At 42.7% G+C, this 16,075-nt stretch overlaps 1 protein-coding gene across 2 annotated transcripts in view; it reads right to left on the reverse strand.

Moving 5' to 3' along the window:
• Positions 1–571: 571 nt before the first annotated feature.
• The window catches only part of SLC1A2 (solute carrier family 1 member 2), a 70,234-nt gene continuing 54,730 nt past the window's right edge, over positions 572–16,075 (reverse strand). For both annotated transcript variants that reach the window (XM_063093258.1, XM_063093257.1), the window contains 2 exons: positions 3,799–4,030; positions 572–643 (listed from right to left, as the gene is read on the reverse strand). In XM_063093258.1, the coding sequence (XP_062949328.1) occupies positions 572–643; positions 3,799–4,030 (304 nt within the window). The remainder of the gene's footprint in view (positions 644–3,798; positions 4,031–16,075) is intronic.

A 16,075-nucleotide genomic window follows, 5' to 3' on the forward strand; every position in this document is an offset into this window, starting at 1 on the left:
ATTTAACTTAAAGAGTACACAGAAGATAAATTGTCAGAGTTCCCTAAGACAGGTACTTGCTTTTAATCGATGCATGTGCAAACTCTGTAAGACCTTTAAGGGGAATTACTTCTAGAGGTTTCTAACAGAATCTCTTGTTCATCACACAGCAAGACATGAAGAACACTTTAAGGAATAACACGTGGTGTGTCTGCTCATTATCCCAAGTCCCTGGAGACTACCATGCTTTAGTCATGTCCCCTGGGAAAAGAGCATCCACGTTTCTGCGTCTTGAGAGAAAAGGGAAGCTGGCAAGAAGGTGTCTTCAATTCAAACTGATTCGTCCAGCAGCATCCATTCAAACAATGCAAGTGAGAAAATTAGATGGTTATGAAGCGTTATTTGGCAAAGACACAGCACTGTGCCTGTCATCACTGACTCACGACAGCTCCTCTAAGCCTCAGCTAACAGATTAAGTAAACATAGAAATATATGCATTTTTTTTTCCTTTTTAAAGAAAGCTTGTTTATGTCATCTTTTACCATAAGATACGCTGGGGACTTTATTCAAGAATTTGCTGAGAGTCACATCCTTATTTTTCATGTTTCCAAGGCTCTTCCTCAACACTGCAGTCGGCTGACTTTCCGTTGGCTGCCAGAGTTACCTGAAAATAATTATCATCAACATCCAGCTTACAGGCCACAAACCAGAAAAAAACAAACCCCATGGCTTATGTGGAGAAGCACCAGATCCAGGGTTACATTACACAACCGAAATATTAATTTTAAGTGGAGTTCCTTCCAAATTGACTTTGAACCTGTCTTGGTTTTCAACAGTTATTTGTGAATTCAAAAAATCCGTATTTGCCTTGAGGGTACTGAGGGACTACAGATGCTTTGTAATTTTGGGGGATAACTTCTACTATGCTTTTAGGGTAGTGGGTGCCTAACTACCCACAGATCCATCACACAATAACATAGTCCTTAAAATATAGTGCCATGTGCTACTCCATACAACCACAGAGAAAAAATATCCAGAACTAGGCAGCTAGTTTTACACATGCATGTGAAAAGTTCAGTTGCAATGAGACCAGGTAGATTTCATGCATGTTCAAATTTAAAATCAGAAATTATGATGGTTTGGCTCTACCAAATAAGCTATGCTAGCTTTAAAAATTAAAAAGAAAAGACAGAGGGATTAAAAGCCTGAGATAAGTGACAAGGTATAAAGGTATATCAAAATTATTTCAATGCAGATATTTAATAGTCAAATATAGTTACCAGACCATTTATGTTATGCTTCCCTGGCTCAAAGTGAACTGAACCTTTATGCAGAATGGGAGGTTCTTCCCTCCACTTCTAAGTCATTTTCCTAGCTTACCTTCTGTTTGTCTGTCCTCAACGCCATGTGCAAACTTAAACCCACGACTGATATTCCACATAATGGAGAGACTGGATTTATGGAAGCATTAGGATATGGAGACATGACAAATGCAGCAATGTTTGAAAGAAATCTGAACTTCTTCTTACCCAAATGGAAGTGAAATGCATGCATAATGAGCACACAATATGCTACAAACAGAGAACCACGTGCTCTTCACGACCCAAGCAAATGAAGATTAAAACTGTTCATTTCTCCAATGCCTGTTAGCACCCCAGTTTTTAGAAAGACCATGCAATTAGCAATGACTGCTCCACATGCAGTTAATTAACTAAAATCAAAAAATTATTAGTTAATTAAAATTAAAAAGCTATCGCAATACTATTACCAGGCAAGAGTTTGAAAACAAAGAGACCAACATGACTGAACAATGCTTAAATTGGTTAAAGTTTTGACCAGAGCTGTAGCAAATTTGTTTCCCCTTCAGTGAACTGTCAAGAAAGACTGCCAAGGACAGACTGTCTTCCTGGAGAAAGCTGCCTCTTCATTGTGACCTTGATGTGCCTGTTTGGCTCTCAGTGATGAATCAGATCAATAGCCACACAAAATTATCAATCACAATGAGGTATCTTTGGAAGAATCAGACAGCACTTGGGACAGGTGTTTTTTTGCTTTTTGTTCGTAAATACTAGGGCCTATGTTTCAAAAGTAGCTGGGACAGAAGTGTTTTGGCATTTCCTTTCCTAGCTGGGCTAAAGAAAGCTGAGACGCCAGTCCCAACCCATTTCACCCCTCTCTTCTCCAACCACCTGGGTAATGGAAAGGTCAGAAGTGGGGGCATTGGCAGTAAATATTGACACCTCCTTTCTGAGTTTTAAAAGAATGAGAAATAAAGACTGAGAACTGGCCAGAAAGAAGTTCAAATGCAACCAGATAGTCTGAGAAAGGGTGTAAATCCATCTCCATAGTTCTGGTTGCCTCCTTTCTACATCAGTGTCAACACAGTTAACTGAGCTAACATGAGAAAAGTCAATTTTCCTCACTTAGCAAACAGTGAGGACCAACTAGCCTTCCCTGAGCTAAAATCAATTACGTCATTAAAAATGCAAATAGCTAAAATAGCTATTAAACCAATAGGGCCATTTTCATCATCTTCATGACCTGCTTAGTTTGATCACTGAAGATCTAAATGCTAATTAAGCAACCAATGTATCTACAGGTGGTTGGTTGGGTAGTCTGTTATATAGAGAGACTGAGGAACTATCTCTATGGAACTGTCCAGCAAAAAGGTTCTCTGAAATGTAGTATGGAATCAAGATGTTAAAGGATACATTCAACAAATATTTATTAAGAATCTACTACATGACAGACATGTACCTGATGTAGAGGGGACAAGCAAAAAACTGTGGCTATTTCACTAGAATTCTGGACCAATGTTGCAGTCTAGTAAAGAGAATTGCTTCTGTGTCACCCCTAGTTGCCTGGCAGAAGCCATGGTGTGTATTTAGAATGAGCTAAAAGTAACATGGGAATAAATTAATGATTAAATGTAACATTATAAACAGGAGTCAAAAGGGTACCAGAGATCTGAGTTGGGTTCAGATTGTCCCCAGCTGCCATGTGGAATCATTTTAGCAAACCATCCCCAGAGTTGACTGCGCACCTGCCAGGGTTTCTCCAAGTTTGCCTCACTCTGGTCATGACACTCTTTGACAATGCTAAGTTAATTACAATGAAGGATAGACAGAGCCCATCAAGATTGAAGACTTAGCACCCAACAGTTTGGAGGAAAGCCCAGAACATCCACGCTGAAGGAAAGATGGCACTGCCAAGCAGTGTTTGAGATGGAGTGTTTTTAAAAAGACATCTCTGGATAACTGTTCTGAAGGATAGTTATTCTTTACTTGAAATTGCTTCCCTATTGTTGGATCACAGTGATTTCCAGATCAAAACTCACCCTTCCCACAAAAATAATGAAGAGAAAGATAGCTGTACAAAGTTACGTGGGCACATTTTTGACCAGTACATGATATACAGCAAGGAGGAATACGCATGCTATATAAATCAAATGATGTTGGGTATTTCTCTTGGTATTTCATTTGAGGAATAGAATAACTAGCAACCACAAATTCTTGGGCAAAATATTCAAGAAAACTGATCAAATTAGTGGAGTGGGATGGAAGGAGAAATCAGAACGGTTGTTTCATATCACATAGACTAAACAAACAACTGATAGGCTCTTTCACTGTTAGACCTGTTGGTTTGCCGCCATGTTAGACACAGAGTTAAATGATCTGGGACTGATAGAAGCTTAGGTTACATGATTCTTTAGAAAAATAGATGTGACAATAATACATGCAGGGCTCTGTGTTTGTTTTTTAAGAAATCGAGCATGCACTACTATATACAGGTCTCGATATCCATGAATGGGAAAGGTACCTTGCACTCATCTACTATGACAGAGTTGTGTGCAGCATAGACACATTGATTAGAGTTGCTTTCCCTATGGTTCTTCATGTCATCATAAATGGATTGAGTCTTGGTCATTTCAATATCTTCATGCACTCGGTGCTGGGAGTCGATGGTATCCAGCTCAGATTTGGAGAGGTGATAGACAATCCCAGCCCCAAAAGAATCACCCACGACATTGACTGAAGTTCTCATCCTGTCCCTGGGGACACAGAACAGAGAAAGTGTAGTGAGGAAGCAGTATGAGGTGGTGGCTGAGAGGTCAAGGTCTAGTACCAGAGATAAGAGTCCTGAGGTTGAGTTCTGGCTCTATTTTTTCTCTCTGTTGATCTGCGGAAAGTTACTTATCCTTGATGAGCCTTGATTCCTTTGTTTGTCAACTGGTGATAACAATCATACTTCTCTCACAGCTTCTGTGAAAATTAAATGAGATAATGTACATATAGCACTTAGCAAAATGTCCGATGAGTGGTAAGCACGCAGTGAATAATAGCAAAGGACAAGTAGGAGAAGAAGAAAAGAAAGAATTAGGGAGAAATAATGTGTTCAAATCTCAGGATCAGTACCCAGGCTCCAGACACACTTAGCTGTGTCCAGTAATTTCCCCTGATTTAAACTGGTCTTTGAAGACTTCGAATTACTTCCACTTATTTATTAGCTCTACTGGAAAGACTAACCACCTGTGAACTCTCCCATAATAGAAAACTCACCTTTTTGCAAGGATGTAAATGAACTCTGCCTTTCCCCTGCACTCCAGTGCCCCTCTGCCTCTCTTCTCCCTCCCCCACCCTGAGGTAGCTGTTGGATAAAAAACCCAGCCACAATTTTCTCATTAACCAATATGTGTTGGACTATGTGTCCTGGAAAAAACCAAAATACTTTATCTTGCTCTGTCTATTAACTTAAAAAAAACTGAATCTTCCACAGTGTTTCTGGAACCAGGAAGTATTAAGAAAATCCTTCCTGAAATCTTGTGTTGCATGTTCTGACTACAAAAAAACATGATGGTTTGATAACTGTCCTTCTCTCTTAGAAGATCAGTGCCAGGAAAGTTAATTAAGTTAAGAGTAAGTTGTGTCCTCTCATCCATAAGTTCAAGCCAAATCAGTGTGAAGAATCCTTTTGGTCACGTTTACTAGATATTCAAAGTCCTAAATAGAAGGATGCTGTAAAACAGCCACAAAAAAAGTAAATAAATAATAGAGAGAGTTTAGGTAAAGATGCTGCTGAAATATTCTTAGTCCAGGATACTTTCACATTCAATTCAAATAACATAAGAGCACTATGATTAGTTCCAGGAAACCTCCATTTGTTCTTGGAACAAAGGCCTAAAATAAATTCTAGCTGCTGTGATCAAATCTATTTCTCATTGAGAATAATAATAATGAAGCTGCACTAGGAGAGGTCTGGCCTGGCTCCCTTGCAAGGCCAGCTGTCTGCAAGCTGTAAGCCTTGTCCTTCCAATTTCAACCAGAGAGATGCTGCCTATGGGGGGAAAACAATCAGCGCTGGACTTTAACTCTCAGGGCATCTCTCCATCTGAGAATGCTCTTGCACCTCTTCCACTCTGGAGAATCTGCCTCAGGGTGGTAGAGTCTGTACATGAATGAAGACTGGGTCTTAGGCCATCCGCACAATCATGCACTTGAAGTACAAGGGCATGAGAAGGCATATGTGCATGATAGGAGCTTAGGCATACGTGCATGGACTCTAGAGGCAACCTGAACTGGATTCAAATGACAAATTTTCCCTTACCTATTGGACAACTCTGATCATACGTAACATATGTGAGCCTTAGTTGCCTCATCTACAAAATGGAAATAATAAAAATGTCCAATACATAAGAGTACTTGCAAAGATTAAATAACACTACAAAGTGTTTAGCACAGCTTCAGACATTTATTAAGAACTCAAAAAAAAGGTTATTTAATATATAATGCATACTTTTAATATCACTATAAGCTTTACCAAATCAATTCAAATATATTTTTGACAGCTCCTATGTGGAATTTCCACACATGCCTGGGTAAGCTGCTATCTCCTCCTGAAAACTCTGATGCTGTTTATTGGGCAATTTCTATGGCAACACTCTGAACTAACTAGGTGAGTTATTTGTTGGTCTTACAGTTGTGGTCTACTTTGGAGCTATTCAACTATACTATTCATCGCTCCTGGCATGTGTCCTGAGTCATGTATCCAGTATCCTTGACCAATTATTAAATTCCAAAGAATGCTAAAGTCTTCAAGAGCAATGCTCTAAGTACCCATTTATCTCGTGGCCCAGAAAAGTCTGCCTTTTTGGCAAAGAGAGAGACCAAAGGTGACAGTGGTGGTTGTGGTGGTGATGAGGATGATGATGGTAGCTAACATTTATGTCACACTTACTATGTATAGAAAAATATTGTGCAGATATTACCTTATTTAATCCATACCACAACTCAATAAGAAGTACTGTTATCCATATTCAATAGATGAAAACAACTGAGGTCTAGAAAGATTAAGTGGCTTTCCAAAGTCCACATCCCAGTAAACTCATAGAGCCAAATTTGAACACAGGCAGTGTGATTCCAGAATCCACTCTCTGCCACATGATGCAAAGTATCTTGGAACCAGACAGCGCTGATTTTGAATCTAGCTCAGTCACTATTAACTGTGTGATCTGGGTGACTTGTGGCTATGGTCTGATGTTTGAAAACCCCCAAAATTCATGTTAAAATTCTCACCCAGGCAGTGATGGTATTAAAGGTGGGGACTTCGGGAGATGACTCGGTCATGAGGGTAGAGCCCTCAAGAATTGAAATAGTGCCCTTATAAAAGAGGTCCAATAGAAACCTTCCCCTCTTCATTTATGAGGTTGGAGCAAGAATATGGCTGTGTGCGCACCAGGGAGTGGGCCCCCACCATACACAGAATCTGCCAGTGCCACGAACTTCCCAGCATCCAGAACTGTGAGAAATAAATTTATGTTGTTTACAAGCCAACCAGTCTACGGAATTTTTTATAGCAGTCTGAAGGGACTAAGACACTTGCTCAACTAGAATTTTTCTCATGTAGCCAAATATCTATTTTATCAGATTTGGGGAAGATAAAGCCAATTCCTAACCCATAGTTGATACTCATTATGTGCTGGCTCCTTCTCCCTTTGGGGATAACCTCACTCATTCCCCATCATGTGGATAAAAGCACAATATACTATGCTCAAGAGGTAATTACTTTTCCAGTTTAACGAAACCGTTTCCATTCAAGTTGGTGACATAAGTTCACAGACTCCTGTTTCTTCAACCCTTGACTTTCTGTAACATCAAATCCTTACTCTCTTGAAGCAGCCACTGAGCCAAGTTTTTGGAATAGGACTTCTGGTGAGCTTTCCCCACATTTTTTCAATGCCGTATCTCTTCCATGTTGTCAGATCACCTTGAATTTGAAAAGGAACCCTGGACAATGGAAACAGCCATCAGGACAGGAATGAACGGAAAAGAGTTGCAAAGAATCAGAGTAGGCTGATGTTCGATGCCAAAATCAAGATGGAAAGGGCCTGGACCTAGGGCTAGAACCCTAACCCAGGTTTTCTGACTCTCACTTGAGCAAATCACTTCTTGCCTGAACGTGCAATGGGGAATGAAGCTAATCCCAACTTCACAGGAGGTTAGGAGGGCTAAATGAAATGAGAGAAACATCCACCATGCCTTAAGTACCCATAATAGGTTGCAGGAGTACATAAGCATGAAAACATACTTTTTCTTACATCTCTTGATATGTAAGTAGAGAGAAGAAAACATCAACTCTAAAACTGGCTGAATTCTGTGTTAGTAAATTCATTCATTCAGCAAATGTTTAATGAGCATCTTAGTGTGTACGGGGCACTATTCCCAGTGCCCAGGCAGCAAAGAATAAGGCAAGACCCTTCCCACCCTCCTTTTCTCTAGGAACCTACACTCTCTTTATTTGTCTGTGTCTCCCACTAGAGTGATATAAATGTCCCCTTGGGAATAAATACTGGGTGCCACGGGGTTATGTAGGTGGGACACTTAATCGCACCTGGGTTCAAATAGAAGTCTCTTGAGTTGGGCCCTAAAGATAAATCCATGAAAATGAGCTAGAGAGAGGAGAAAAATAATATGCATAAAACCTAAAAGGTAGGAGCACTTAGAAGAAGTCAGGATGGCTAATGAGTACAGTGAGAGAGACAGGAAGTAAGAAGTGACCAAATCACGTATGGCCTTATCGGTCAAGATCAGAAGTTAGGACTCTACCCCAAGTGTACAGGGGAGCCATTGAGGGGAAAGATCACACTCATTCCATTATGGAGAGTGGACAGAAAAAGGAAAGGACTGAAAGAGTGATATCTAGTTAGTGAGGACACAGTGGGATGGAGAAAGACGGATTGGCTATAGAGAATAAAAGAGAGAGAAGATGCAAGGATTTCTCTCAGCCTTCCGGTTTGGGCAGCCAGTGCATAATGCCCCCATATGGAAGGGGCATGACTGGTTGGGGTGGGAGAGAGAGTATTTGTTTTGCTTTGTTTTAAGAGGTAGAATATTTGAACATTTTAAAATCATAATGATAAGGACCAGTGGAGAAGAAGAAACTGCAGATAAAGAGAAAAAGGAATAATTGATGGAGCCATGTCCCTCGGGAGATCAGAAAGGATGAGCTCCAGAGTGGAGGTAAAGGCCATATCCTTTGGCAGAGGGACTATTTCATCACCACAGAAGAGAAGGAGGAAAGAACAAGTTTTTGAAGAAGATTTCTAAGTGACGTGGCAGGCAGATAGAGATCTGTTAAATAGCAACATGTTAATTTGGATTAAACTAAAATGTCACGCCAGGTTCCTCTACCACAAAGCATCCCAGGAAAATTCCCAGGAGGCCCAGGCAGGAGGCAGATCATGGCTGCTCTGTGTGTATCCCCCTTTCTGGAAACACTGCAAAGCAGAGCAACCTTGAGGACACCAGGGGAATGTCAGACCAACTCTGGGGAAGTCCAGCTCTGGACAAAAGCAGGATATGGGAATTTATGGTTCATGTGTGGAAAGTTTCTCCACAGGCAGATACTTTCATTTTCTCTCACAATCAGCCCTGACCAGTCAGAAAACTCTGTCTTTTGTGTTGACCTCAGCAGCTTTTAGGATACGTGGTTAAAAAAATGTTTTTAAATAGAGTGCTTGATATTATCTTTGGGTCTGGATGCTGTGTGTCAAGACTGCAAGAAGCAGACAGAGATAAAAGTGAAATCTTGCATTTAGTTGATTCACTACAGATGACACAACTATTCTTCTGGGGCCCCCAGGAACCAAACATGAGAGAGGAGCTTGGCTGAATTGTTTTACTCTGAATCACCGAGTCTGGTTCACCGGAAGAAACGCATTCACCAAGGTGCTCTGTCTCTTTTCCATCTCTTGGTCTCAGTCCTCTGGCAGGAAGATGTGACATTGTCTGAAGGTACTGATTCTCACAGAAGAACAAATCCAAGGAAGCTAGGTCACCCACAATTCATTTGGTTCCTCATATTGGGTTGAACCATATGTAATTGCCATTTCTATAAGTCTAAAAATGTGAATTAGAGTCAATTTCATATGGTTCAACTTAATAATAATAGAAACAAACCATAGTATGTGCCTCTCAGAATGCAGGGTGCTGAGGGACTGTCTTTAGGGCACAATGCGGCAGAGAGGTCAGTTGAGGCCCCAGACCTGAGGGAGGCTGGCATACCTCTGGGCATCTGAGGGCTCAAGGCACATAGGTTAGGGAAGGAAAGAAAACCCACCTAAGCACTGGTTAAGAGTGTGAACTTTGGATTCCAGCCTGGACTGCAGTCCTGGCTCCAGAAGGGAGAGTTACTTAGCCATTCTGGCTCAGCTTTCTTACTTGTAAAATATGGAAACTAATACCCAGCTCCAAGAGTGTTGGGAAGACAACTGCTAACACGTACTGAGTACTTGTGATCTGACAGGTCCTCTACCAAACTCTTTGTATATAAAAGGCTTACATAGCACCAAGTTAGTGCTAAACCCTTAGCTGCTCATCATATTACTATTATTTGTCCAAGTGAAAAGTGGATTGGATCAGTTTTTTATTCCCCTATCAAATCTCATACAAATCTTAAACTCCTCTTTTTGTATCTAGCACACTCTGTTGGGATCTTTTGATCACATCTGTCCCCATTACCAGACTATGTGATCTTTGAGGGCTGAAACCGTGTTTTATTTACCTATGGCACAGGCCAGGTGGGGGAGAGTGGGGAGGTGGGTATATGAAGGAGGCAGGGAGGGGGTGGGCTGTTAGTTTAAGAGTTGGGAGCAGATCAGTTTTAGAGAGACAGAATTGGTTTTGTTTAGCAAGACGTCTGGCTGGATATTTTGGTCATAAAAAGTTAGGATGCAGGGAATGATCTAGAAGGTGGAGGAGGGAGACAGAAGAGCCCAAATTGCTTTGCAGACAAAAATGAGAGGCTGTCCAGAGAGCTGGGGAAGACCCAAAGTCATGGAGAGCCAGGAGACCCAGCAAGGCAGGGAAAGACTCCCAGGGGTGGGGAACACTAGAAGATTTTTTTTTTTAAAGGAAAGGAGATGTCTAATATTAATTTTTTATTTTCTGTGCTACCTGAAATTATTAACTGATTACTTCAGAGGCACAACATGAGACTCAGTGTAGGTGTAGGGAGTCTTTTTCTCTTTCATTGTATTATGCTCCTGCGTTCTGCTGCCTTCCCTTTCCAGGAGCACCCATTTCTTTTTTGATATATTAAAACCTGATTTTGCTGTGCAGAGCTATACAGCCCCACCCATGCCCTTGATCTGCAATGACACTGCCTTGAGTCAGGGACACGTTGGAGGGGGAGGGAAGGACTTACTGGAAAAGGGGTCATATTCCCCAGTGAGGTTGACATAGCCTAGAGATAAGGTAGGATTTAGAAAAGTGGAGAATTCAGTGGAAAGGACAAATCAAAGCAAAAGACCAAGATAAACATAAGCCCCTGAAATCTTCAGAGATATGGTGGAGGTAGGAGTTGATTTTCTTTTCCACCCAATATGGCATGGGGGTTGTCAGATGTGCATGTGTGTGTGTGTTTGTGTGAGTGTGTGTTTGTGTGAGTGTGAGTGTGTGTTTGTGTTTGTGTGAGTGTGTGCGTGTGTGTGTGTGTTTGTGTGAGTGTGTGTTTGTGTGAGTGTGAGTGTGTTTGTGTTTGTGTGAGTGTGTGCGTGTGTGTGTGTTTGTGTGAGAGTGTGTGTGTGTGTGTGTGTGTGTGTGTGTGTGTGTATGCATGAATTTGTCTTAAGGGAAAAAGAACCCAGATTGGCAGGCCAGAAACACCCAAGGAACATCCAGGTAGTCTGGGTTTGAATCCCAGTTCAGTCACTTAATACCTGCTAAACTGGGATAAGTTACTTCTCTCTAAACCTTAGTTTCCTCAACCGTAAAATGGGGATAATACTATTAGCTGCCTCATAATTTGCTGTGACTTTCACACAAAATTCATGTAAAGTGCTGAGAACCATGTCTAACACTTAAGTGGCACTCACCAAGTATGAGCTATTAGCATCCTGCATCCTTTCAATCTATTTTTGTTGAATGGATGCAGAAACTATCAACAGTTACTGCAAAAGAGCAGAGATGCTCATATACTCACATCCAGGTATTCCTGCTCCCTTCCCTGTCTCCACACCGTTGCTTCTGGACGTGAGGTCCTGAGACTGCATGATCAGCCACCTGAGAACTTGTTAGAAATGCCAGTTCTTGGGCCCCATACAGAACTCCCAAATCTCCAGGAGATTTTGGTGCGTGCCCAAGTTTAAGAACCATTGCTCTATTCCCTCCAGAGAGGAATGAAAGTGGAGGAGCTTCCGAGTCCCTCGGGCAGGATGGAAGCTCTTGAAGGTCCTCCTTGTAAGTGCCATCTCAACTAGATCCCCCAATTAGCACACGTGAGCCCAGAGAAGATCTCGCTAGTGGAGTCTTATACGAGAAGTGGGACACAGGTTCATGCAGGTTTCACTGTGTTTTGGCTTTCTCTTTCCTACCTATGGCCAGACTCCATTATACCTCTCCCTGGTACTGGTGCTCAGTTTTCACTCCATCCTGCCTCCTTCAGAGAGAGAGGGTTGTCAGCGAAGTCTCGTAAATATCTGCTAAGGGTTCCTGACACAAAGGGCTTCTGGTTTTAACTAGTCCTGCCCATCCAGTGCTCGAGGACTCCAGAAGCTAGGTTTTCACCACGACATTTACAGAGCAGCTAAGCCTGCCTGCTGAAAAACATCCAGGGCTTAGCAGGCAGTAATGAGACTGGCTGGTCTCCAGCAGCTGGCAAACACCGTGACACATTAAATGTCACTGAAGGCTTTGTTTGATTTTAAATTGAAAAATTGCTTGAGTTATGAAAGCTTACAAACCTTGCCTAGAGAGGAAAAAAATTCCTCCCTTTTCTTTTTCTCTGCTTTTCCTCCATAGACTACTTTTCAAGGGAATGGCCAGCCTCTCCTGAACCCCTACCTCAAGTCACCCCTCCAACCCCTCCGCCTACACACTAATGAGCACCCAGCCACCATGGAGCTCACGACCAAGAGCTTGTTTCCAGAACTCCTCTTGCTAGCGAGAAAGAATGCAGCACCACTACTAATTCGAAACAGATCTGACCTAGCTACAGACCCCTATGCACATTTTCCCAGGGTCCTCTACCCTTCCTTTTTCTTTCATTTTTAAAAGGAATGCTCATGCTTATTTGTACACAAACATCCATCACCATCAGAATCCTCCTCTAGGTCATAAAACCAGAAGGGCACTCAAAGGCATTGGATCTAAACTCCTGCTGCATTCAAGCTGATAAGTTATAGTTCCCATCATACACATGATATAGCTGAGGCCCAGAGTGAGGAACTTGCCCTAAGTCCTATAGATAGTAAGTGCAGAACTTGGACCCAGGGCCCTGTCTCCTGGCCTTTCTTTCCGTTGACCACACAGCTTACCTCCATCTGACCAGAACTAGAGAAGAGCTCTTTGTTTGCTTCCTTCCTTCCAGCTCCAGCTTAGGATGGAGTTTTCTCTTATGCGATTTCATCAATATAGTTAATCCGAATCTATCATCATTGTTTTTGTTCAGCCAACTCCCTCCTGCTGGCACATTTCAGTCTTACAGTTAGGATACCCTGCTTTTTCGTGCAAGTGTGAGCATGTGAGCTCCTGCATGAGGTGATCTGGGAAGACCCGGCCTTCCTATGCCATTTGCTAACATTTAGGTCAGAAGTACGCAGGGTCTTGAATGTTTCATAAAGTGACTCTTGTCCAACAGGCTTGAAAGCAAATGACTACCAGGAAGACCAGGGCCCACAATGGCAGACCTACTTGGGCTGGAGGATTTGAATTCTAAGGGTGGTTGAGGTCTTGATCATAACCCATTTGTCCCCATTTAGACTACTTGTTTTGTTTTAATCCTGGGAGGGGAGAAAAAAAACAAAACAAAACATGTCAAACAAAAAATTCTTCGGTTAGTGCAAGTTTGTAGAGCCAGTGGTGTCTTAGTCCATTTGTGCTGCTATAACAAAATACCTGAGACTGGGTCATTTATAAAGCACATAAATTTGTTTTCTCACAGTTCTGGAGGCTGGGAGGTCCAAGACCAAGGCACCGGTATCTGGTGAGGGCCTTCATGCAGCATCATCACATGGCAGAAGGCAAAGGACAAAGAGAGAGCAAGAGGGGGATGAACTTGTCCTCTTATAACAGCACCAGTCCTACCCCTGAGGGTGGAGCTTTCATGGCCAATCACCTCTTAAAAGTCCCACCTCTTAGTGCTGTTGCAATGACACTTAAATTTCAACATGAGTTTGGAGCAGGACAAACATTCAAAGCATAGTGCTTGGGTGACCCCAGCAGATCTTTTTCAAATTTTTTGACTCCGGACCTCTCTGCTCCTCTCCTTTACTGTTAGAACTGCTTGGCACAAATTAGGAGGCTGTGTGGGACAGGGTGAAGGGCCCTGACCTGGGCACACAAGCTCTTCTGTGCCTCAGCAAGAGACTTGACTCTTCTGATTCCCAGTTTCCTCATCTATGAAATACACCATAGGGTTCTTTAAGTATTCAATGAAAACAGGGTAGACCTTGCAGTACCCACTCAAGGGCATTTGCATTATAATGGGGGCAGCCTCAACAATAATTTTTAAAAAGATGACTCTCTGTGGTGGATTCTGGGCCTCAGAAACAAGCCCGAGAAGAAACAAGTCATGTAGTCACAGCAGGCAAGTGACCCTCAATGACAACCTAAGGTGAGAAGGTGTGAGAGGCTGAGAGGCAACGGATATGTAAGCCACAAGTCACAGGTGAAGCCCACGGAATATGAATGGTGTCCTTTGTCCTTCTTCTTGTGCGGAAAGGTCCTGCTTATCACATAGCAACTGTGGGGTCGAGGTTAGCACACATTTACTGAGCTCCTACTACGTGCTCCATCCCAAACCACTGCCAATGTCCTCACCTCCCCTTTGCCCTCCTCCCCGTCCACACCCCACTCCACTCCTCGTCTCCTTCATCACATTCTCTGCCAGTCCTTCCCACTCATGCACCCTCGTCATGAGAAAGTCTGCCCCTTGGGGCCAACACAGGCACAGAGAACAACCAAGCTAGCAGGAAAGGACCCCACCCGCCACCACCAGAGAGAGTGGCAGGGACAGACATGACATTGTTCTGTTTGCTCTTCACCTTCTCACTAGAGGCATTTCCAGAGCATTCCTCCAGTGATTAAAAAGCCAGTCAGGAAGATCCATGACCTTCTTTGAAGTCCTCCCGAGTTGAACAGATTATGTCCAGGGAGCCACTTCCTATTTCCAACCTGACCCCCACCAGCTGCAGCAATAGCAGCACATTTTATGGGGAGACCAGGTTCCTTCTAGTCTTCCCAGATGTTCTTCTTTCCTTCAGCCATGTGCATTTTTCTCTCTTTGGGAGGGCAAAGGTGAGGAGGGAAAAACTAAGTCCTAACATGCGGCTTCTGGCTCTTAAAATCTATATCAATAATTGTCAGAAAAATCGCCACTGACATCTGAGGCAGTTTGAAAAATAAGTGTGGGCACTTTGGCCTTGGACCTCTATGCCAGCACTTATCACTCTGCATCTCTGACACTGAAGCCCATGGTACTGCCTCCCAAGGCCCGATCATTTAACTCCAAGACTGGACAGGAGGCATCAATGCACATCTCACAGAACATCAGAGCCCAGATGGGCCCTTAGAGAGAATCCATTCCAACTGCCACATTGGGGACAATCTGGCTAGATTAGCTCACCTTTGCAAATGGGCAGTGAGTCTTCTACACTAGGAAAATGTCCTTCCCTGGGGAAGCTAGCTGGGCTGCACATCCATGGTCAAATTTAAGCTATGGTGCATGGCCTTTGAGCCTATCTATCTGGCCTCAACTCTCACCACTCCCACAATAATAGACTACTCATAGGTCTCTGCACTGTTTGTAGCCTCAGTGCCTTTGGGCAGACTGGCCTTGACTGGAATGTCGTCCTGTTCCCCCTCCACCTATGTGTACCTGGGTAACATCTACCCATCAGTTATGCTCAGCTGACAGCTCAGTTATCACTGCCTTTAGAAGCTTGAAAATGGCCATGAACAAGAATGCAGCAGGCTCCAGACCAGACAGACCTAGGGTCAAATCTCTGTCCATTCCCAAGACACTTCACCTCTCTAAACCTGTTTTCTCATTTATAAAATGGGAGTAACAACCAAACTTTCAGGATAGTTCTAAGAAGATGTAAAGTGGTCAGGGTAGTAGCTGGCACATGGTGAGCTCTCAAATTTGGTAATCATTCCCATTGTTTCCTGACATTCTCCACTCTGCCCTTCCATCCTGGACTGGGATGGGTGTATCTCTCTATCATTAAGCATATGTGTGTGCTATTTTTAAATTTACCTGTAATAAAATGTACCCATGTTGAGTGCATGGCTTGATGAATTCTGACAAATGTGGATACCTGTGCATACCTGTGTATATGGAATATTTCTATCACTTCTAACGCTTTCCTTTGCCCCTTTCCAGTTAATTTCCATGCTCTACCCCGATCCCCAGGCAACCACTAGTCTCTTTCTATTGCCATTAATGTCTTGTCTTTCCTAGAGCTTTATACAAGTGGAATTATACAGTACACACTCCTCTGTGTCTGGTTTCGTTCACTCAACATGATGTTTTGAGTTTTTTGCATCCATTAGTAGTTGGTTCCTTATCACTAGGCTTTTAACTTTGTACTAGAATCTAT

This window comes from Cynocephalus volans, chromosome 4 (genome assembly GCF_027409185.1).
Source record: "Cynocephalus volans isolate mCynVol1 chromosome 4, mCynVol1.pri, whole genome shotgun sequence".
Taxonomy (NCBI): domain Eukaryota; kingdom Metazoa; phylum Chordata; class Mammalia; order Dermoptera; family Cynocephalidae; genus Cynocephalus; species Cynocephalus volans.